At 49.7% G+C, this 24,522-nt stretch overlaps 1 protein-coding gene across 1 annotated transcript in view; it reads right to left on the bottom strand.

Moving 5' to 3' along the window:
• PITRM1 (pitrilysin metallopeptidase 1) overlaps nucleotides 1–24,522 on the bottom strand; it is a 369,052-nt gene that overhangs the window by 38,774 nt on the left and 305,756 nt on the right. Inside the window, exon 25 of the mRNA XM_085631897.1 lies at nucleotides 24,268–24,413. Coding sequence (XP_085488023.1) covers nucleotides 24,268–24,413 — 146 coding nt within the window. The remainder of the gene's footprint in view (nucleotides 1–24,267; nucleotides 24,414–24,522) is intronic.

The following is a 24,522-nucleotide window of genomic DNA, read 5'->3' as shown; positions in this document are numbered from 1 at the left end:
CCCTAAGGCCTCATCGTAGTCTCCTACCTCGGTGTCGTCTTCATCCCTGTGAAAGAGTTGTTCTTCGATGTCTTCCCATCCGGAATTGTGTTCGGAAGCGGGGCTGGAGGGTAGGTTCTCCACGCCTTCCACATCTTCGTCCTCGGCGCTGAAGATGTTGGTCGGGGCCGGTGCCGCTTGCTGCGCTTCAAGTCTCGCTGCTCGTCGATTCCGGAGAGTCTTTTTGGATCGGAATCGGGCACAGGCCATACATGTGGATTCGTCGTGATCCGGTGAAAGGCATTTGTTGCACACCGGGTGGACGTCGACATGGGGATATTTTGCATTGCAAACAGGACACCGCTTGAATGGTGTCCTCGATTCCATCGTCGATGGTGTCGATGTCGATGCGAAAAAGTTGGTTTTGAAGTTAGTAAACTAACAAGTAACTGTCGATACCGATCGGGAACAGTACCGACGCGAACTAAAGGCCTTTTGGCCTGAAAAAAGTTTTTCCTAACTTGAGTCAAGATAAGCACATCCGAACCCAATGGCGGAAAAAAACAATCTGAGGATGGAGAGGATGCCCATGCGCACTGTGGTCCAGGGGAGGAGTCACCTATCTCAGGATACTTCGAAGACTCTTCCAGGACAACAACGTGCAAACATCCGGACCCACACTAGGCGGCGATCTATGCACAGATATGAATTCAGCAGCCCACATGCCTCGAACAGTCTGTTTTTGCTTGGCAGAGGACATCTAGATCTGACAGACACCCCTCGCCAAGACAGATCAGTGCGGTGCATAGAGCGAAATGTTAAGAGACAATATTTGCTTACTTCCAGACAGATGCAGGGCGCTGGAAGAAACTCCCTCTAATGATATTAGGAAGAGCAGCAATGTTTAAAATGATTACTCTCCCAAAATTCTTATATGCCCTACAAAAGCCTTAGACCCTTAGAACTTAGGAAAATGCTATGGAAAGACGGACACCTAAGAATAGCCCTCCGAAAGCCCCAACATAACTCATACAATGGGGGGGGGGGGGGGGGGGGGATACCTCTCCCAGATCTCCCGGCTTATTACTGGGCATCCCATTTAGCAGCAATTAAGGACTGGTGCCACTTAGACGGCGATCACCCTACCTACACCAAGGACTCAATTTCAAATATGCCCATACCAACGTTACCTCTACGGGGGTAAAGGAGTGCAAGGCCTCTTGCCCGCTACCCAAGTGACTCCTGAAGCCTGGAGCAGAGCAAGCTCCTGTATGGGATGGAAGCAGTGTGTCACCCTGGAAACCCTGGTATGGGTGGGTGAAAGAGTGTAAGAAATGGGTACATTAATAAGGCTTTACTCCCTGGGATCCAATTGGTATCTCTAATGTGAGAGACCTGATCAAAGGGGGTACCTTGACGCTCTTTTCCTCCCTCCTTCTATAGGGAATTATAACTTCATGACCGATAGTATTACAAATAACTGCAACTCACCCATGCCTGCAAAGCAGAAAATATCCCCCCAAAACTCCCTGAATATGCTCCCTTTAGAGGGCAGACTTCTAATGGATGACCTACAGGAGAAAGCAGTACTGTACATTTATAAAACTATTAACAATAATATGCTTGACACCCTCCTAAAACATGGGAAACTGATATTGGCACATTGAAGACCTGGATTGGGAGGCAGCGTTAATGATCCCATGAGAAGTAGCAATCAGAGCCTGGCTGCAGCTCATTCACAGTTACAAATTCTGCATAGGATTTGCTACAATAGAGTTTGTCTCCACAGAATAGGTAGAGCAGCCTCTCCGGAATGCCTGCGTTGTGGTGGTGGGGGGGGAAACAGACTTTTTTCATACAATATGGACATCCCCAGGCATACAAACATTCTGGCGCGGGTTGCTTTTGAACTCAGCACTGTAATACAGGTGACACTGCCTGAAGACCCTAAATATTTTCTTTTGGGTATACCTACTAATGTAGACTTGCAACGGATAAAACTATTATGGTGTAACCTGGGTTTGGTTGCGGCTAAACAAGATCTGGCCTGGTGATGGGGAGCACATGAGACACTTGCCATGGCTAAATGGAGACAGGGAATAAACATTTATATGGCAGCGGAAAGAGTAACATAAAAGCAGGACGTGCCCACATAAGTTCCGTAAACTGTGGGGTAGTTGGATCACGTATTATGGACTAGATAGAGGTGATGTGCCTTCTTAGCAATTACATTGTGGAGTTTACAATGTCTGCCTACTCAATGTATTGCTGCCTTTTCTCATTCTCCACACCTACTACCGTGAGATAGCCAATGTACTACTGTCCTTCCTCCACGTTTCCTTGTTTAAATGGGTTACTCACCAGTGCCCTTTCTGTTCAGCTTTATAAAAACCCAATAAAAAATGATACATATATTTTTTTTAAACCTGATGAACAAGTTACTTACCTTCGGTAACAATATATCTGTAAGAAACATTAGTTAGTTATAGATTCCTTACCTTAGAATTACCCCCAGGCGTCAGACTGGATCCGGAAAGTTTTTTCGTCAGCAGTACCTCTGCATGTCAGAAGGTGGCGTCGGTCAGCTCTGCGTCCGTCATCGGCGTCGTGGTCGCCGGGATGACATCGTGATAGCTACTTAGACGCCGCCCTCGCGGGCTGACGACAGTTCTGTACACAACTTTCCGCGCCTGAAACGCAGAGCCATGCAAGACACTAACCACTGGTGCACAAAACTAGGGCCCTGAAAGGACATCCTTAACCCTAGAAATCAGTTCGCAGAACGGGGAGGATGGGTGGGGCGGTAAGGAATCTATAAGGAATATGCTACTTACCAGTATGCATCTGTTCTTGGCATGTAGAGCTGCAGAGTTGTACACTTAGCATAGATCGCCATCTGGTGTTGGGCCCGGATGTTTGCAGTTTGTTTTTGTTCTTTGGACAGTCTTTGGAAGTCACGAGTTCGGTGACTCCTCCTTCGGTCCGTACTACGCATGGGCTTCGGCTCCATCCTCAGATTGTTTTGCGCCAACAGGGAAATGATGGAGCGTAGTAATAACAGTGAGAAACCCATGTGTGTTGTATCTAAATAAGATGGACTGGAACGGATACAGGTAGCCGGGGAGGCGGGTGGGCGTGTACAACTCTGCAGCTCTACATGCCAAGAACAGATGCATACTGGTAAGTAGCATATTCCGTTCGAGGCATATGAGCTGCAGATTGTACACTTAGCATAGATTATATAGCAGTACCCAACCTTAGCGGCGACCACCGGTATCCGTTGCAGTGGTTTGAAAAAGTGTCTTTAGTACAGCCTGGCCCACACTAGCTTGCTGCTTGGAATGCACATCTACACAGTCATGTTTTGTGAAGGTGTGCGGTGTTGACCATGTGGCTGCTTTGCAGATGTCATCTAAGGGTATGTTCCCTAGAAAAGCCATAGAAGCCCCTAACTTTCTAGTAGAGTGGGCTTTAGGTGGAACAGATAATGTCCTTTTTGCCTTTTGATAGCAAATTTGTATGCACTTTACAATCCACCTAGCTATCGCTGATTTAGAGATGGGGTTGCCTTTATGTGGTGGAGAGAAGGAGACGAACAATTGTTTAGTCTTCCTGAAAGGTTGCGTTCTCTGTATGTAGTACAGCAAAGCCCTTTTAACATCAAGTGTGTGTAAAGCCCTTTCTGCAACAGATTGAGGTTGCGAGAAGAAGACAGGTAATTCCACCGATTGATTGAGATGGAAGGGGTAAATGACCTTGGGCAGAAACTTCGGATTTGTACGAAGTATGACCTTGCTGTGATGTATTTGTAGGAAGGGTTCCTGTATAGTGAACGCTTGTATTTCACCAACCCTTCTAAGGGAAGTGATAGCTACGAGAAAAGCTGTTTTCCAGGTGAGAAACTGTAGCTCACATTTATGCATTGGTTCGAAGGGCGGACCCATTAGCCATGTAAGAACTACATTTAGATTCCATACAGGGGAAGGTGGTGCCCTGGGAGGAATTACTCGTTTAAGGCCTTCCATAAAGGCTTTAATAGCGGGCACTCTGAACAGTGATAAATGCTGTCTGTTTTGTAGATAAGCAGCGATCGCTGCTAGGTGTAGGCGTATGGATGAATATGCCAGGTTACACCTGTGAAGATGGAGCAGATAGCATATAATGTGTTGTATGGATGCATCTAAAGGGTTGATTGTATTGTTACGGCAGTAAATTACAAATCTTTTCCACTTTGCGGCATAGCATGCTCTAGTGGTAGGACGTCTGGCTTCCATGATGATGTTCATGCAATCAGGGGGAAGGTTAAGGTATCCAAATTCTAAGATTTCAGGAGCCAGATCGCAAGGTTGAGCTGAGCTGGGTCCGGGTGCCTGATTTCTCCATGGTTCTGGGTTAGGAGGCATGGGGACAGGTGCAGTTTTTGATGTGGTACCACTGATAGTTGTAGTAGTGTGGTGTACCACGGCTGCCTGGCCCACGTTGGAGCTACTAGAATGAGTGTGAGGGAGTGCTGTTGTAGCTTCCTTACCACTAATGGAATTAGTGGGAGAGGTGGAAAGGCGTATGCAAATCTGCCTGACCAGTTCATCCATATCGCATTGCCCTTGGACAATGGGTGTGGGTATCTGGCGGTGAAGCTTGGGCATTTTTTGTTTTCGTGGGTGGCGAAGAGGTCTATTTGAGGATGCCCCCACTGTTGGAAGAATGGGTGAAGAACTTGTGGATGCAGTTCCCATTCGTGTAGTTGTTGCGTTTGTCTGCTGAGCAGATCTGCCATGGTGTTTTGTACGCCTGGAACGTGCTGTGCCAGGAGAAAGATGTTTTGTGGAATTGCCCATCTCCATATGCTCTGGGCTAAGCGGGAGAGCTGGGGAGAGTGTGTCCCTCCCTGTTTTTGGATATAATACATTGCAGTCATGTTGTCTGTGCGAATGAGGACTGCTTTGCCCGAAATCTGTTTTTGGAAAGATTTTAGGGCTAGAAAGATCGCCAAGAGCTCCAGATGGTTGATGTGGAGCGATTTTTGCTGTGGCGTCCATAGACCTTGCATTGTGAGGTGTAGGAGGTGCGCTCCCCAGCCGGAGAGCGATGAGTCTGCTGTTAGAATCACCTGAGGAACCGGGTCCAGGAACGGCCGCCCTTTGGAAAGATTTGTGGTGTTCCACCACTGCAGAGAGTGATGGGTGCGGCCGTCCACCAACACCAGATCCGTTAGCTGACCCTGGGCCTGGTTCCACTGTTGTGCTAGGCACTCTTGAAGTGGACGCATGTGGAGTCTTGCATGGGGTACTATGAAAATGCAAGACGCCATCATTCCTATGAGCTTCATAAACACTCTTGCTGGAAGAGAGTGTTGAGGAAGGAATGTTTTGCGCAAGGCTTGTATGCTTGCGATCCTGGCTGAGTTTGGATAGGCAATACCTTTGGAGGTGTCTATAGTGGCCCCGAGATATTGCTTTGTGTGAGATGGTACAAGGTGGGACTTTTGGTAGTTCACCGTGAAGCGTAGTTGGTGGAGCAGCTGGATGGTGCTGTTTGTATGTTGCACACATTGGTGGTAGGACGCGGCTTTTATGAGCCAGTCGTCTAAGTAAGGGAAGACGTGAACATGTTGACGCCTGAGGTGTGCTGCTACTACCGCTAGGCATTTGGTAAACACTCGTGGTGCGGTGGTGACCCCGAAGGGGAGAACCGTGAATTGGTAATGCTGACCATCTACCACGAACCTGAGGTACTTCCTGTGAGAAGGGTGTATTGGAATGTGAAAGTATGCGTCTTTCAGATCCAAGGTAGTGAGAAAGTCTCCCTGAGAGAGGAGCGGGAGGACTTGTTGTAGGGTGACCATGTGGAAATGGTCTGAATGTATGTATGCATTTAGAGGCCGGAGGTCCAGAATGGGCCTCAGGGTCCCGTCTTTCTTTGGTATTAGGAAATACAGAGAGTAGACCCCTAGATTTTGCTGATTGACGGGGACCTGCTCTATAGCACGTTTTTGGAGGAGGGAGAGCACCTCCTGTTTGAGCAGTGTGGAATGTTCTTGAGACATTGGACGGTGCCTTGGTGGGATATTGGGTGGGGTAGATGTTAACTCGAGACAGTACCCTGACCGAATAATTTGGGTCACCCATTTGTCCGATGTTATGGATTCCCATGTGTGGATAAAGTTTTGTAGTCTGCCCCCGACCGGAGTGGGATGGTCTGGGGGGAGCGGAGGGAAGTCATTGTGCGGGCGGGGTGGCAGAACGGGTGGTGTTAGTTTTGCCCCTGCCCTTATTGTTGTTGCCTCTGTAACCACCTCTTTGGTTGCTCTTTGAAAAGGTATTTTGAGGAGGGGACTTGTAGGAGGTAGAGGCGCTATCGGTGGAGAAGCCTCTGCCTGTGCCACGAAAGGATGAGCGTCGAAAGGAACGTTTAGGGGCTTGTGTTTGGAGTGCCCCCATAGACTTTGCTGTGTCTGTGTCCTTTTTCATCTTTTCCAATGCTTCGTCCACCTTTGGCCCAAAGAGAGTTTGTTGGTCAAAAGGGTGCTTTAGTATGGACGCCTGGACTTCAGGCTTGAACCCAGAGATCCTGAGCCAGGCATGACTACGAAGCAGGACACTGGTATTTATGGCTCTAGAAGCAGTGTCGGTTGCATCGAGGGCACACTTAATGGAGGTGTTTGTGATTAGTTTACCCTCCTGTATCAGGTCATGAGCCTTGCGCTTGTGTGCTGCATAAGAGCCTCAAGTTCGTCGTAGTGTGCTCTGTCATAGCGCGCAAGTAGCGCTTGTGTATTCGCAATGCGCCACATGTTTGCAGCTTGGGAGGCAGTGCGTTTGCCAGACGCGTCTAAAAGTTTCGATTCCTTGTCTGGCGGTGGGGCTTCTCCTGAGGACTGGGAGTTAGCCCGCTTTCTAGCTGTGGAGACAACTAGGGAATCTAAGGGAGCAGGGCCCTTAATGTATGCAGGGTCTGTGGGTGCCGCCTTGTACTTTTTTTCTATTCTAGGGTTCAGTACCCTGGCCCTGACAGGGTCTCTGAACACCTCTGCAGCATGCTTGGTGACACCTTTAAGCATGGGCAAAATAGACGTGGATTTGTCCTGAATTTCAAATGTGTCCAGTAGGAAGTCGTCTTCCACTGGTTCGCTGTGCATGTCCACCCCATGGTAGTGTGCTGCTCTCTGCACTAAGTGATGAAACCCTAAGGAGTCCTCTGGAGGAGACGGCCTGGATGGGTATAGGTCGTCCTGAGGCATATCAGGTATGTCAGGGTTGTGGTAGTCTTCCCATGGGTCTGGGGTCCCCGGTGGAGTGGGGTCCATTGGGGCGTCCGCCGGGTCATAATCCGGATCCCCGTCATCCGGATCTGGGGACGGGGTCGGGGAGTGATGTGGTAAAGGTGGCGGAGACCTGGGAGGGGGAGGGGGTGGAGGAGGTGGAGGAGGCAGAGGAGGAGGTAGTGGGGAGGGCACTCTGAGGGGAGAAGTAGCAGAGTCCTTCCGTTTGGGTGGTGGAGGAGGAGCCGGAGTGTCAAGGCGTCTTTTTTTGATAATTAAAGTCAATAGCCCAGTCTTTGGATCTTTAGATAGAGTCTTTTGCAAAGGGTCTGGTGTAAACAGAGCCAGTGGCGCCGAATCGTCCGCTGGCGCCGATTGTTTCGGAGCCGAGGGCTTCGATGGTTTCTGTGCGCCATGCTTTTTTGGAGCCTCCGGTTTTTTCGGCGTCGAAGGAGTTTTCGGCGCCGGAGCGTCGGTGCCGACAGATTTGTGTTTGTGTTTGGTCGGCACCGAGAGTCCAGGCTTCGGCACCGGTGGCTTCGGAGTCGAGCTGGGTATCACTTTCTTCGGTGCCGAATGGTGTTTTTCGGCACCAGGCGTTGGCTGGGTCGAGATCGAGCTGCCGTGAGACTTCTGAGGCTTCGACTCCGGGCCCGAAGGTGGGGTGATAGAAGCTGTGTGCTTGGTTTTGCCCAGGCCTGCAGGCGAGGGTGTAACCTGAGTCTCTTTGGTTTTGGGCGCGGGGGTGGGAGGGGGTACAGTACTCACGACCCGCTGCGCCGGTGTGATGTCCTCCACGTCGGAGTCGTCGGCCTCGGAAGCGCTGACGACGTCGTCCTCCTGCTGGGTGTGTAGTTGCCCCGAAGCTTCGGCGTCGTCTCCGAAGATGTCCGGTGGAGCCGCGGTCGAGGAGTGCGCCATGGTGCGTCGAGCTCTTCGATCCCGGATGGTCTTTTTTGATCGAAAAGACTTACAGGCGGGGCAGTCTCTGGCCTCGTGTTCTGGAGAGAGGCAAAGGTTACACACCTGATGGAGGTCGGTGTGGGGAAATTTAGACCCACATTTTGGGCACTTTTTGAACGGAGTCCTTTCCATCGGCCGGGACCGGAGTCGAGGAGGGCCCGAAGGCCGGTGCCGATGTACGGAATGGAGAAAAGTGCCGTTTTGAGAGATGAAGAAACTCGAAGAACGAGGACTTTCCGTCGAGGCTGGAACCGTAGAAGTTCGAAGCCGGAGCACGAAGTATCACATCCGAGCCCGATGGCGGAAAAAAACAATCTGAGGATGGAGCCAAAGCCCATGCGCAGTACGGACCGAAGGAGGAGTCACCGAACTCGTGACTTCCAAAGACTGTCCAAAGAACAAAAACAAACTGCAAACATCCGGGCCCAACACCAGATGGCGATCTATGCTAAGTGTACAATCTGCAGCTCATATGCCTCGAACCTAATGTTTCTTACCGATATAACATTGCCAAAGGTAAGTAACTTGTTCATCTGAAAGAAACACGTTATAGATTCCTTACCTTAGAATAGATATCCCAGCAATACCAACCCCAGAGGTAGGTCTGCGAACCAAGATCACACCAGAAAGTCCTGAAGAACAGAACGGCCAAAGAAGCGGTCTCTCCGGACTGGATCGTCAAGGCAGTAGTGTTTGATAAAGGTGTACATTGAAGCCCACGTAGCTGCCTGACAAATGTAATTCAGAGGAACTACCTGTCCCAAAGCAGTAGTTGCTGCCGTCGAACTGGTGGAATGGGAACGCACCCCCACTGGAGGATCCTTCTTTGCCAGAGAAGAACAGGCTTTGATCACAAAACGACCCATCGGGAGATAGTCAGCTTGTGTACTGCTCAACCATTTTTGGTGCCAACGTAGCCAACAAAGAGCTGTTCATCCACCCGGAATGGTTTTGTGTGATCCAGATAAAGGGATAGTGCACGTTTTGGGTCCAGACGGTGGAGCCTCTCCTCCTCTTTCGAAGGATGCGGAAAGAAGGTGGGCAAAGTGATGGTCTGCCTGATGTGAAAGTCAGTGACAACCTTGGGCAGAAAGGATGGATGAGTCCTGAGAACCACCTTGTTCGGATGGACAGACGGGAAAGGAGGCTTGGAGGAAAGGGCCTGGAGCTCACTCACCCGCCTGGCAGATGTGATGGCTACCATGAAAGCAGTTTTAAGCATCAGAAGCCTTAAAGGACAGTTGTGAAGCGGCTCAAAGGGAGCGCACATTAAAAAGGTTAAGACTAGATTCAAATCCCACTGAGGCATAACAAAGAGGATAGGAGGAAAGAGATTAGTTATGCCTTTCAAGAAACGATTAACAACCGGGGACTTGAAAAGAGAAGTCTGATTGGGAAGCCGAAGGAAGGCAGAGATTGCCGAAAGATATCCTTTGATAGTGCCCAGAGCAGAGCCCTGCTAAAGAGAGAAGGAACAAGAGACCCTCAGAAAGAGGGGCAGAAAGGGAACCCTCAGCCTTTGCTGGGCACCATGCCACAAACTTGTTTCACCCGCAGGCGTATACCGTCTTAGTGGAGGGACGCCTGGCTGGCAAGATTACATTGCAAACCTCGGGAGGCAGGTCAAAAGACGTCAACTGCACCGCTCAATCTCCACGCAAGGAGGTGGAGGCTGGACAGGTTTGGGTCGAGGCCGTGTTGCTGGGACAGAAGATCCTCCCGAAGAGGCTGGTGGGTCGGAGGATCGATGGCCATGTTGAGCAGCTCGGGACTTGGGCCCGGTCGCGCCTGATCTTCTTCAGCACTCTGGGCAGAAGTGGCATAGGCGGAAAGGCGTACAACAGACCGCAACTCCACTCGCGACAAAAAGCGCCGGCTAACGAGTGCCGCATTGGAAATTCCAACAGGCAGATATGCTGACATTGCACGTTCTTCTACGGTGGTGAATAGATCTGACCAAGGCTCTCCCCACTGTCGAAAGAGACCTGGTCCCACCTTCGAGTGAAGACGCCATTCGTGATCCATAATGCACCTGCGGCTGAGATTGTCTGCCCTGGCATTCTGGGAATCTGCCTGGTGTTGAACCACCTGGGATATGCCCTGATGTTCCAGCCATGTCCAGAGGCGGAGGGCCTCCTGACATAGGGTCCACGACCCCACCCTGCCATCTTTGTTGCAGTACCACATAACTACTCTTCACCGGACAGAGGGAAGGAATGCCTTGAGTTCAAGACGAATCGCCAGAAGATTGATGTGGTGCTCGGACTCCGCCGGAGACAAGAGGCCTCTGATCTCTGCCTCTCCCATGTGGCCGCCCCATCCCAAAAGGGATGTGTCCGGCACCACTGTGTGTTCTGGTTGGGGAAGGGAGAGGGATCGGCCGTTGACCCAATCCTGGTTTGTGAGCCACCACTGCAACTGTCGAGCAGTGACCTCCGAGATCTGGGGGTAATCTGACAGATTCCCCTGATACTGCCCCACTGGAACTTCAGGTCCCACTGCAGAGCCCGCATATGCCACCTGGCATGATCGACCAGCAGGATGCAGGAGGTCATGAGGCCCAGCAACCTCAGTCATCCGGACTGAAACCCGGGATAGAAGCTGAAAGATCGGAATCATTGCCCGAATATCACGGACTCACTGTTCGGGAGGATAAACACGAAACTGCGTCGTGTCCAGAACCGCTCCGATGAAGGGGAGCTTCTGAGAGGGAATCAGGTGTGACTTTGGCACATTGATGGAGAACCCCAGCGAATGCAGGCGGTCGGCCGTAGTCTGGAGGTGGGAGACGACTGCCTGGGGCGAGCTCGCCTTCAACAGCCAGTCACCGAGATAGGAGAAGATTGGAACCCCTGATCTGCGCAGATGAGATGTGACCACCACCATCACTTTCGTTAACACCCGAGGGGCGCTGGTAAGGCCAAAAGGGAGCACGGTAAACTGAAAATGCTCATGGCCAACCGTGAACCGCAGGTAACGCCGGTGGGCTGGCAGGACGGGGATGTGAAAATAAGCGTCCTGCAAGTCCAACGCTACCATCCAGTCTCCAGGGTCGAGGGCAGACAAAACCCGAATGAGCGTCAACATCTTGAACTTCACCTTCCGGAGTAAGCTGTTGACGTTCCTGAGATCCATGCTAGGACGCAGACCCTGGTCCTTCTTGGGCACCAGAAAGTAGTGGGAATAGCAACCACGACCTACTTCTGGGGCAGGAACTAGAGGGCTCCCTTCTGTTGAAGAAGTGCCAGGTGGTCCTCAGACATGCAGTGATATTGAGGTGGCGTGGCTGGAGGGGTAGCCTCAAAGGGGAGGGAGTAGCCCCTTCGGACTATTTGCAAAACCCACCTATCCGACATGATGGTGCACCAGTGGGGGAGGTGATGGCGAATCCTGCCGCCAACTGGCGTTTGATGGGCTTGAAAGGTCGAACTAGGAGGGTTTGGAGGCTTCTGCAGAGGGGGGGTTGGTGGACTGACCCACCCGCTTGCCACCTCATCCACGGCGTTGGTTCCCATGACCCTGGCCGCGCGAAGGTTGGGAAACTTGCTGTGGCATGTGGCTCTGGGCGGGACGTAGTGGGGCACCCCTTCCGTAGCCACAAAAGGGGCCAAAAGCAGACTGCGCTGGGTGGCTGGAGAGGCCCAAGGCCTTGGCCCGTGAGTCCTTAAAACGCTCTAGAGCGTTGTCCGCTTTGTCGCCAAAAAGGCACCTCCGTCAGGAGGTTAGTCCTGACCGCCACGGTAGGAAGCTCGATGTTGAGGCCCTCGGCCCCACTACGCAACACCACTGCATACGACGCTCCCTCCTCCGTAGCCATGGAAGAAGGGGACAACATGCCTAGGTCAGGGGATGTGTCAAGACCACTGGCATCCACCAGTTCCTCTCTCCAGTCCTGCTCAGATTCCAGCTTATCAGTTAAAGGGTCACCTGGCCCCTCCCAGATCTCGTCCTCGTCCTCAGGTTGCCAATCTGGGTGAAAAGGGGCCCCAGAAGTGAACAGGGGCACAAAAACACCGCTCTGCACCGGATTTGGCGTTGGGCGACACCGGTCCAGCTCCATATCAGGATCACATCACGATGTCGGCCGGGGACATGGCTGGCGTCTGTTGCTGTGCTGGAAGAAGCGGCGCCGGTGGAGGTGTTATCGAGGTCAACCGGCGCCGTTCCGGATCCAGGCCTGGATCCAAGGCGGGCCTGTGCCGCTGTGGCCAGAGGCGACGGTGGGGAAGGCCTAGGGGCCCGAAGGCGCACCCGCGGGTTCGGGCCACCCAAAGATAGCATGCATCGCCTCGTAAAACTTACGAAGTTGGGCGGGAGTCGCTCCGGGTCCCGGGAAGGGACGGAAGTTCGGAGTCGACTCTTCGGGCTCCGTGCGCAGAGCTGCGGGAGGGGCACCAATGCATCCCTCGTCGCGTCAGCCGACCAACAAGGATATGTCCAAGAGCGACGATGCTTCTTCGACTTCTTTTTGTGATTCGACTTACCAGATTCCGAGTGCGAAGACTTCGATGACTTGGACGAGTGGTGATGGCTTTGTGACCGATCCCTCGACCTCCCTTGCGACCAGGACCTCGAACGGCACAGACCCGGCCGCCGGCACTCAAGCAGCTTTCGTGGCGCTCCCGCAAAGCCTTCTGAGCCATCGACCGGCAGTCGGAGCACGACTTGGGGGGTCGTGGTCGCGCTCCAGGCAAAAGAGGCACACGTGGTATGGTTCCGTAACCGACATCAGTCGGGGACAGGAACCACATGCCTTGAAATTGGGCATCCCTCGTGCACCAGGAGTCGTAGACTAAAAAAAAAAACAGACGTCGACAAAAGTCGCTCAAAAAAGTCAGTCAAAAAGTGACTGGAGGTACCACTCTCTCCGGATCTGTGCTGGCTGGCGCGGAAAGAGAAAGAACTGATGTCAGCTCGCGAGGGTGACGTCTAAGTAGGTACCGCGACATCATCCCGGCGACCACGACGCCGAACGCAGAGCCGACCAACGCCACCTTCCAATGCGCAGAGGTACTGCTGGCGAAAAAACTTTCCGGATTCAGTCTGACGCCTGGGGGTAATTCTAAGGTAAGGAATCTATAACTAACGTGTTTCGTTCAGATATTTTGTCCAAATGCCATTCATATGTATTCTAGACTATCTTTTTCTGAAATTCTTCCTTGTGATTAGACTGATCTCTGCACTTGCTGGATGTTTCTACCTGAACACTATAAAATACTCTAGACAGTGTAAATGTGTGTTTCTGAGACAGACTAACTACAGACTCACTTTTTGAATATTACCCATGCGTCAGACTGGACCGAGAAACGTTTCAGCAGAACCTCTGCATACCTGTAGGTGGTGCCATGTAGATACACACTGACGCTGTTCCACTGCAGAAAGAATGTTCGGGCCCATATAGACTACTCCTTCGCCCTTATGTCAGATCCTTTCTTTCCCTACCACCAGACCAGAATCCAGAGCTACCACTAGTCTCTTTGAGACTAGTTCTTAAACAACATTCTTTCAGTGTGCAAGGGAAATAGCACCTCTCAAAATAACAAGTTTAAGGCCCTGTAAGGAACGTGGAAAGAAAAGGTCTGACAGATTCTCACCAGCCTCCCTCTGGTGTCTGGGGTTGGGCTACGATTCCGAGGCCTGCAGTGACAGTGCGTCAGACCTGAAAGCCATACAGGGCCGTGAGGCAAAGCTCTACTACATCATAAAACATCGTAAGACGTCACATCGTGACCAATCCAAGTCTAAGGGTAGTCTCTGTCCCATTTCGGGTCTAGAAGCCACAGATCCAGGGGTAGATAGCCTTCGCGCTCCAAATCTTTGGGTAAGTTGAAGAAGAGGCACAAAAAATCCAAACGAGACTCTACTGTATCCTGCCAATCTCAAACTCCTGAAAGGGCATGTGGACAGTTCCTTGCCTCTCAATTACACTTACGAACTTGGTCGATGTCAGAGTTAATTCCTTAACTTGTCCTGGCACAACCCAAGATTTCGGGGCCTTCTGTGACACAGAGGCAGACCCGAGAGATTCGCGAGGTCATGTTCTGACTCTTTGAATCCCTTCCAACTTTTGTTGGCGAGGGCCTCCATCTGGGTTACTGCTGGCTGGTTTGCCCTTTGGTGCCAGTTGGACCCACAGAACCAGCCACCAGGCTGCTTCTGGCAACCATACAGAATCTGGCTGCATAACCCACGCCAGTCCCCGGAACGTCAACGTGGACTCTTGGCACCTGAGAAGGAGGTGCTCATTGTGCTGTGTGACTCAAGAGTCACTACGACCTTGACCAAGACTGTGCTTTGTTCCCATCAGATCAGTCTGCCCCACGTGAAATTACACCTCCACAAGAAATATCTCATACATTAAATACCCTGTTTGGCACATACTCTGACAATGATTATGGAGCAGGTGATGAGACTGGCCAACCCTAAAAGGAAGGTAACTGGAATGATGACCTGCCACTCAAGAGAGTGCTTCTTATACAGTGGTCATGCGGAAAGCAGCAAAAGGTATTGACCTCCAGCTCCACATCGAAGGTCTAAACTAAAATTTTGACTGAAGTTCTCCAGCTAGGGCAAACTTCTACTGAGCCCCGATTACTCTTTAAAGAGGCACTCACTGATGCTCTTTTAGGAGCCTGGGCCAAAACTTGCTCTGGCTCCCAGATGAATAACCAAATTCCACAAAACCATAACGTGCCTGGGCGACCATGCATTTTTGTCTCAGGACCCCACACCTGACAGCTTAGTGGTGCCGGCATCAACTAGTCAGAGTAATACAAACACTTTCCAGAATACTCCCACAGATAGGTAGTCCAAAAGAGCAGAAACCTTTGGCAAGAGGGTATTTTCTCCCACCGGTTTGGCCCTCAGGTCTGTCAATGACAGTTGCCCAAAATATTTAATATTCATTGGCTCATGCCATCCCAGGTGTCCCCGAAGTCCTCCAACAGGTCCTAACCCAGGCTATGAAGGACGGTTGTGATGCAGACGAGTTCACAATTTGTTGTGGCTTGGATGGCATCTATTCCATTGGCACCAGCGTGGCCATTCACGGTCATTTCTGGTTGCGGCCAATGGGTTTTTCAGGCAATGTCCAATTGTCCTTCATGAGGAAGACTGCACCAGAAGTAGGTTGTTGCTATTATTCCTAATACTTTCTGGTGCCAAACAAGGATGGAGGCCTTCAACCTATTTTAGACCTGTTCCCTCTCAATTCCTTCCTCTGGAAGGACAAATTCAAAAGGCTCATACTCGCCCAGGTCTTGTCTGACATTGGATCTGTAAGACATGTATTTCTGTGCACCTGTCAAACAGGCCTATCAACCCTACCTATGTTTTAAAGTGAGACAGGAGCATTTTTAGTTCACTGTGCTCACCTTTGGTCTCACCAGTGCCCATCAGTTGCTCACGAAAGTGATGGTGGTGGTATCAGCACATCTTCGGTTGTCATGGGATCCAGTCTTCCCCTACATAGACGACTGGCTGTTGAAGACTAACTTGTCGCAGGCAGCCGTCGACCACCTCCTGACTAGAGCGAACCTCCTGTCTGTCATCTTAAGGGTTCACTATCAATGTGCCAAAGTCACACCCTACTCCTCCTTTGACGCTCTCCTTCTTCCAGGCCATTATTCTGTAAATGGTTCTGTTTTATGCCTCGTCTCCCCCAGGGAAAGGAGAGTACATTCAGGGGATGATCCTGATTTTCAGCCTATATCTTGGATTTCAGTGAAGGTGACTCAGAGGCTGCTGTGAGTGATGGCCTCCTGCATCCTGCTGGTTAAGCACAACAGGTGGCTCTACAGTCTGAATTGATTTCTCAGTGGGTTGAACATCAAGGGGTCCTTTCCAATCACATTCAGATTTCAGAGGAGACTGCAAGAAATCTACAGTGGTGGTGACTGGACTGCGGTTGGGTCAGTGGCAGACCTCTCTCTCTCCCTATCCCACCCAGAGCTGACAGTGGTGACCAATGTATCACTTCTGGGATGGGGTGGCACCAGAGAAAAGTGGAGATCAGAGGTCTCTAGCAGAGGCCCAGCTCCATATCAAACTCCTGGAGCTGCTGATCACCTGCTTGGCATTAAAAGCCTTCCTCCTGACCATCAAGGGGAGGCTGGTACATTTAGTTATGGACAACCACACTGCCATGTGGTATTGCAACAAGCAGGGCAGACTGGTGTCCTGGACATTGTGTCAAGAGATGCTAAGCCTTGAGAAATGGCTGGACCATCAAAGGATTTTCATGATGGTGAACCATCTGCCAGGATCTTTGAATGTCAGGGCAGACAAGCTCAGCTGGCTAACAGTTAAAGTATCACGAGTGGCAGTTCTCTATGGAGGTAGCATGAGGTCCCTTCAACAAATGGGGAGACCCTTGCCTTGATTTATTCACCACCACAAAGAACGACTTACGACAGCAATTCAGCCTGTTTGTGCTTCCAAGGTCCCCCTCAGTGGGAGATGTGTTCCACCTACAACAGAACTGAGGAATTCAGTTGTAAAGAGGACCAGGCCCATGTCATTCTAGTGGCCCCAGATTGTGTATGGAGAGCATGGTATCCAGAGCTCCTGGTCTTGAGTATTTGCCCTTCGATCAGGATGCTCTCTGTGGGAGGACCTTCTCTTTTAGCAAAATGTGTGGGTTCTCCAAACAGACCTTTGTAATCTCCACCTTTATGCACAGAGATTGAGCAGCGACAGCTGAACACCTTTATCCTTCCTTCAGAGGTGACTGATGCTATCTCGTCAGCCAGGCTTCCCTTGACAAAAATTGCATAATCTTGTCATTTGGAGAAAAGTGCGGTTTGGCGCTGCATACACGAGACTGCAACACCCCCCGGTGCCCCTCCTGCCCGCAATCTCCAGGCCAAGTTATCTGACGTTCTGTTTGTTTGGTCTCTCCCAGCAAGGCTTTGCTTAGGTCAAAGTTCAAATTTACCTTTTGGCTTTTATACACTTGCCAAACCAGTCGTCATTATTTAAATCACCGTTTGTGATGCATTTTTGAAAGGCCTAGAACACTTGTTTCCTCCCTCTCCTTTTGTCATGCTGCAGTGAGACCTTATCGTGGTCCTCACATATATGATGTGCGTTCCCTTTGCAGCTTCTTACTCTCAAGACCGTATTCCTCGTCCCCATAACATCGGCCTGGTGGGCGTGAGTGAGAGTTCCTGTTTTTAATGTGCTTTTAATTCCCATAAGATTCATCCATGTATATATCTATCATTAAGAATCCTGTGATGTAGAACTGCAAAATGCCCAAGTGAAAATCACACAATACACCAATTTACAGAATTGGGCCATTATGGTGGTATTCAATATATTTACATCCCCATTTAAAGGTATGGGTTGATGGGCATCACTGCCTGTCAAATAATTTGGTTGGATAAGAAAACAAGTTACTTACCTGTGACTACAGTTATCCAGTATTGGTATCTTTCATAGAGTCACATGCCTGAATCATTCCCCGTCGCAGAGGCGGGAGTCCCACGGTCAATAAAAAAGTAGTGCCAAAAGTGTTAGTAGTAATAGTAGGCCCAAAGAAAAGGCCTAAGGCCTAGATCTTAGCAGCCTATCTACCTCATTATGTAAAAAGAACCAAAAAATTGGTACCAACCAATCAGACATCAGCACCCTTCTAGAACCCTCTCATCAGAGCCAGTTCTCCTCAGATTTTCCTAGCACAAGTGGGAAGTAAATGTCCCAAAACAGAGAACTGACTCTATGGGGAGGAGGGTGGGTGCATGTGAATCTATGACAGATACCAATACTGGATAACTGTAGTTACAGGTAAGTAACTTGTTTTCTTATCCAGTATTGGGGTATCTTTCATAGATTCACATGCCTGAATCAGAATAGCAAGCAGTATACCAAGTATACAGTAGTTTGCGGATGGTGGGAGACTAGTGCTGATACACTCCCAGTTGCATCCACAACTCGTTAATAAGAGGTATGAGAAAAACCAATCTTAAAATTCAAAACATGCAAGCTACACAGGTCAAAGCAACATGTAGTGCAATAACATTTGAAGTAAAACATGTCATTATCGTAGAAAATGCCATTGCCAGGATAGAAGATATATATACATATAGACAAATGTAACATGTGAAAAGTAGAAAAAAGGTACCTGAAACGGCCTCAACGAAAAAGAGGTTGTAGGACAGTTTGTCCGACAGCTGCATCGCCTTGATGCGTAGATTGGAGGCAGTAATGTCTCGTAAAAATGTGGACATTCTTCCAGGTCGTAGCACGGCAGATATTCTCCAGAGTCACCCCAGCAAACAATGCTGTAGACGCTGCTACTGTTCTTGTGGAATGGGCCTTGGCTTTCCTTAACAATGGCCTGTGAGCTTTGTCATGGCAGAAATGGATTGTTGAAGCTATCCATCTGGCAATAGTGGATTTTGTAACTGCATTCCCCAGAGTAGCTTGGCCATAAGCCACAAACAACTGGTCAGACTTCCTAAGGTTCTTTGTCTTTTGAAGATAGAATTTGAGACATCTCTTGATATCAAGAGAATGTAAGGCTCGCTCCACTGGAGTAGATGGGTTAGGAATGAAAGTTTTTAACTTCACAGGTTCATTAAGATGAAACTGTGACGGTACTTTAGGGATGAATGTGGGATTAGTTCGGAGGTGCACGTGGTCTTGAGTGAAGTGTAGAAATGGTTCCTTTACAGTGAAAGCCTGAATTTCACTCACCCTTCTAGCTGACGTTAGAGCCAGAAGTAAGGCAACCTTCCAGGTAAGGAATTGGAGTTCAGCCTTATGGATAGGCTCAAATGGATGTTTCATTAATTGCATTAAGACCGTGTTGAGTTCCCACTCCGGTGGAGGAAGCCTGACCGGAGGAAACTCCCGGAAAAGTCCTTTCATGAACTGCTTAATTAAAGAGGATGAACATAGAGAAGGACGATGAGCACCCTTTCTGAATCTGGAAAGTGCGGCTAAATGGACTTTGACTGAAGAGAAAGAGCGCAGCTCTTGCCAGATGCAACACAAGGGAGGATCTGTTCCGCAGGAGCTTCCACCGGGTGAACGTGGTTAGCTTCGCACCAACAGCAAAAAAGTCTCCATTTTAGACGGTACGTTTATCGTGCTGTGAGCTCGTGATTTTGTCAATATGTCCCTACAGTCTTGAGGGATGTCCAGGTCCTTGAATTCTAAGAAATCAGGAGCCATGCGTGTAAATGTAGGTACTGAGGGTCTGGGTGGAGTACCTGACCTCTGTTCCTTGACAGCATTGTGGGCGTCGGAAGAAGACGGATCGGCTGGTCCTGGGATAATAGCAGAAGCTCCTGACACCAGTACTGACGTGGCCATCTGGGTGCAATCAGGATGAGACGGAAGCCCTCCAACTTCATTTTGCGTATGACTCTCGGTATTAGAGGTATCGGGGGGGGAAAAGAGTAAGCACAAATCCCTGACCATCGCATGGACAGGGCATTCCCCCTTGACCCCTGTTGAGGGTATCTGCTGGCGTAATAACGGCATTTCTTGTTTTCTCTTGTTGCGAACAAATCCAGTGCCGTCGTGCCCCAAGCTCTGAATACCCTGAGCACTTGAGCCTGCTCTAGTTCCCATTCGTGGTAGTCCGATTGGGTCCTGCTGAGCGTGTCCGCTAATGTATTGCAGAGACCTCTGACATGTTCTGCTCTGAGGGTTATGTTGTGGAGTGTGACCCATTCCCACAACTCCTGAGCCTCTGTGGATACAGTTGCTGATCTTGTCCCTCCTTGCTTGTTCACGTAAAACATGCTGGTGGTATTGTCGGTCCGAACCAGTACCGAAGAACCTGCAATCCTTGGAAGGAAAGCTTGCAGAGACAGGAAAATTGATCGCAATTCCAGGCTGTTGATGTGCTTGTTCTTGTACTCTGGAGACCACTTCCCCTGTATCTGTAAATCTTGGAGATGACCTCCCCATCCTTCCATAGAGGCATCCGTAGTGAGGACAAAGTCAGGAACCTTTTGTATGAAAGTGAATCCTTCTGCTAGGTTGGGTATCTGCGACCACCAACGTAGAGCGCTTTCTATGCGTGGTGTGACTGAGGATGTCGTCGAAGGAACCCACAGCTTGTTGCCACTGAAGGTGTAACTCCTCCTGCAGGGGTCTCATCCAAAGTCGTGCCAAAGGGACGAGGTGTATTGCAGAAGAGCACATCCCTAGGAGTGACGCAAACATGTGGACAGAAACGGACTTTCTTTTGGAAAATCAGGATTGCCAGCTTTTGAAGACGAACCTGCCGTTCGTGAGATAAGAATGCCCTGCAGCGGACGGTATCCAGCAGAGCTCCGAGAAAAGGAAGGCCCTGCATTAGGCGTAACTGAGATTTGCTCCTGTTCACAGTAAGCCCCAGAGAGTGGAACAGACGTTGCGACAGCAGTATTGACTGCGCTTTCCAAAGGGCCTTTGAGTAACCAATCGTCCAAATACGGGAATATCGTAACGCTGCTGCCAAAGGAGCTAGGCACTTCGTAAAGATCCTTGGAGCAGATTTTAGCCCAAACGGGAGCACTTTGAACTGATAATTGGCGCCAGCCACGGTTAAGCGAAGATACTTGCGATGCTTCGGATGTATTGGGATGTGAAAGTAAGCATCTTCCATATCCAAAGAAGCCAGAAAATCTCCCTCGTTGAGACAACCTAGAATTTCTGCCAGTGTGACCATGCGAAATCCCTGCTTCTTGAGGAATCTGTTCAGGTTGCAAAGGTCTAAGATCGGACGCCACTTCCCTGATTTCTTATTGATGAGAAAAAAGAAGGAATAGAAACCCGTCCCCTTTTGAAGTGCGGGAACCTTCTCGATTGCATTCTTGTGGAGCATCGTTAAAGCTTCTTTGAATAAAAAGTGTAGACGAGGGGGAGGGGGAGGGGGAGGGGGTCCCTTGGGTGGTGTGGTGGGTGGCTTGGTGACCAACTCCAAGGTATGACCGTTTTTTTACCAGGTCCAGAACCCATTGGTCCGATGTAATTTCCTGCCACTTGTTCACAAAAGCTGAAATTTTCACACCCACAGTGAGGGGAAGGGGAGTGGAAGGCGCCCTGCAGAGATCACCGCTTCCTTGTGGTGTCTCGTCCTTGAGTCTGCGACCTTTTTCGTCCGCCTTGACGAGAGAAACCAGATGTGTTGGATTGTCTGTACGACGACTGATACGATTGTCTATATTGAGGCTGGTACCTATTCTGCTTGGTTTAATACCCTCCTCTGGAAGAAAAACCACTGCCTCTTGCACCTCTGAAGGTACCGCGTTTGTACTGCAAGGAACCCAAGAATCTTGCGGTATCGGTATCAGTCTTTATTGCTTGGAGTGCGTCATCTATATGTTTTCCAAACAACGATTCGCCATCATAGGCCATATCCAATATCTTTGTCTGGACTTCTGGTCGGAAAGTGGTGGCCTTAAGCCAACCCTGGCGTCGGAGTACCGCTGCACCAGCCAGCTGGCGAAAATTGATCGCCTCGGACGCTGCGCGCTCACCCTCCAATAAATCTTTCCGAGTGTCTTGTCTCTTGTCCTCCGGAATGAGCTCAATAAAGCTAGTCATTTCTGACCACATTTGGCGGTCATAACGCCCTATTATCGCTAGCTAGTTAGCTGCTCTGATGGAGGCAGCGGCTATCGTGGAAATTCTTTTGCCAATTAAATCCAGATGACGCCCTTCCTTGTCCGGCGGTGTAGTAATAGGTGCTGCCGGATTCTTAGATTTTTGTTGAGCTGCCTGTGAGATGACCGAATCTGACCGAGGATGGCCAATGAGACAGGATGGACTATTGGCCGGAGCACGGTATTTGTCTATCCGCAGAAGCACCGCTGGCACAGATGCAGGATTTTTCATAATTTTGACCCCTTCTTTCCAGATGTAGTCGATGATGGGGACAGCTCTCGTGACCTTCCTTGACTCCTCCTTAAAATCATGGAGAAAACAGTCGGGCTGTTCAATGGTAACCGGCAAGTGGAACCTGGCCGCAGCCCGCTGCATAAGATTATGAAATCCCCCTATATCCTCTGGGGGCGAATCAGATGGTAGAGGGGTGGGTGGCGAAGGCATAGGGATTATATATGAATCCCAAGGATCTGCTGGATCTGGTAGTTCACCCTCTTCAAATTCTTCCTCAGAGATTGAATCTTGACCCTGACGCGGGTCCTGTGGAGGATCAGGAAGTTGAGGCGTTGGAACAGGAGCATCAGGTGAGGGCAAAGGATCCGGAAGCGGCGCAGGTGGTGGAACCTGCGGAATGACTGGCTGCGGGGGAAAACGCTGTCTATAATCTGCAAGCATGGCTTGCAGGTCTTGAATCAGAGTCGGAGACAGATGGGACATCTCGCTCTGACGGAGGTTGCTTATAGTAAGGTTTATGATGCAGGACGACAATGTCCTCCTGATAGTAATGCTCTTGATAATTGTCCTCCTCCTCATCTTGACATTTGATGTGCAATTCGGAAGGATGGCGAGCAATTCCAAAGGGCCCTTCGTCCTAGTCATCCTCATCCTGCACATATGTTTCCAGGAGATGTGAGGGAGTAAGCGGTGATATATCGCTATAGTCATGCCTTTGAAAAGTTTTAAGTTGAAAACTCCTGGAAGAAATGGGAGTAGAATGAGAGGGCGCCATTGCAGGTGTCGTAGACGTAACAGGCAAATCTCCTGGCATCGTCGTCGAGGGGCTCTCAGTGGAAACCTTTGATGTCAACAGGCTTTTAGTTATAGTCGTCGACGGGGTAGTCGCCGACAGGGTCGTCGTCGATGGGTTAGACGTCGACGGTATCTTCGTCGACGGGTTAGACGTCGACGGTATCTTCGTCGACAGGGTCTTCGTCGACAGGCTTTTCGTCGACGGGACCTTCGTCGACGTGCTACACATCGACAGGACCTTCATCGACGGGGTGGACTGGAACTTCGTCGACACTTCTCTCGTCGACGGTGAAGGTTTCGTCGATGGCATAGTCGTTGATATGGATTTCGCCGGTGGCTTCGTCGACGGGCTTCTTTGACAGGATAGTAATCCTCGTCGACAGAATAGGAGAGGTAATAGACATCGTCGAGATAGTTTCCGTCAACGTAGGAGTAGAAGTAGTGACGGAAATTGTTGACGAAGGAGGGAAAGCCAGAGATTTTGAAAGGCTTTTACTCACTGTTTGCATTTTAGAGTCCTTGAGAGCAGAGACTTGAGGAGAGTGCGCTGATTCAGAGGTAATGAAGGGAGTCCTCTGAGAAGAGCCAGAAGTAGATTGGGAAGATTTATGGCATTTCTTCCCCTCACTGGAAGAGCTGTCATGCGACCTAGCTCTCTTGCTAGAAGTAGAGGCTCCGTCATCCTCCTCAGCCGAAGAGGATTTAAGCCACAAAAGCACACTCGCCTCCCTATCCCTAAGAGTCTTTGTAGGGAAGGTGCGGCAAATTTTGCAATCGTTTGCCTCATGTTTGGGGTAGAGGCAGTAGATGCAGTCCACATGTTGGTCATCAACATGGACTCTCTTCCTGGCGCAGGTTCTGCAGGACTTGAACAAGGCCTTCTTGTCAGATATGTTGAAGAAAGTTGAAAAACTGAGTGGCACTCAGGGAGACTCCCTTCCACACGACGTGCGGTGAAAATCTGAGGAGAACTGGCTCTGCTGAGAGGGTTCTAGAAGTGTGCTGATGTCTGATTGGTTGGTACCAATTCTTTGGTTCTTTTTGCATAATGAGGTAGATAGGCTGCTAAGATCTAGGCCTTAGGCCTTTTCTTTGGGCCTACTATTACTACTAACACTTTTGGCACTACTTTTTTTTTTTCCGTGGGACTCCTGCCTCGGCGACGGGGAATGATTCAGGCATGTGAATCTATGAAAGATACCCCAATACTGGCTAAATAAAAATATTCACACTTCTATATCAACCATTATTTTGCGAAAGCTAAACACTTGACATGCTAAGAAAAACAAAGGATCATAGATCCGAAATTAAATCTCAATTAGAACTATGCTAAGCTTTGTCTTCAACCAGACCTATGCAGGTCATTTTCTAAATATTTTTGTATATAGTGCTAGTAAGTGGTAAAATAAATTAAAAAGGGGAACACATACCTTTATCTGAAGGCGCTATTGGAGAATCAACAGCTGAAAATTCAGAAAGTTTGGCTTCAACAACATCTTCCTGGGTATATGTACCTGCCAGAGCCCAGTTAACTCCATTTTCAAAAGCAGATAATGTTGATAGAGAATTTGGATCCCTAAAGATGAAAATAAATGAATATATAGTGGATAATATTATGATGGCAACAAAAATCTACATACAGTCCACTCGTATTGCAAAATACCGTGCAGCTTCAAGGAATCAAT

The sequence above is a fragment of the Triturus cristatus genome, chromosome 10 (assembly GCF_964204655.1).
Source record: "Triturus cristatus chromosome 10, aTriCri1.1, whole genome shotgun sequence".
In the NCBI taxonomy this organism is placed as follows: domain Eukaryota; kingdom Metazoa; phylum Chordata; class Amphibia; order Caudata; family Salamandridae; genus Triturus; species Triturus cristatus.
The sequence above is the reverse complement of the archived record's forward strand: the minus strand, read 5'-3'. Positions and strand labels throughout refer to the sequence as shown.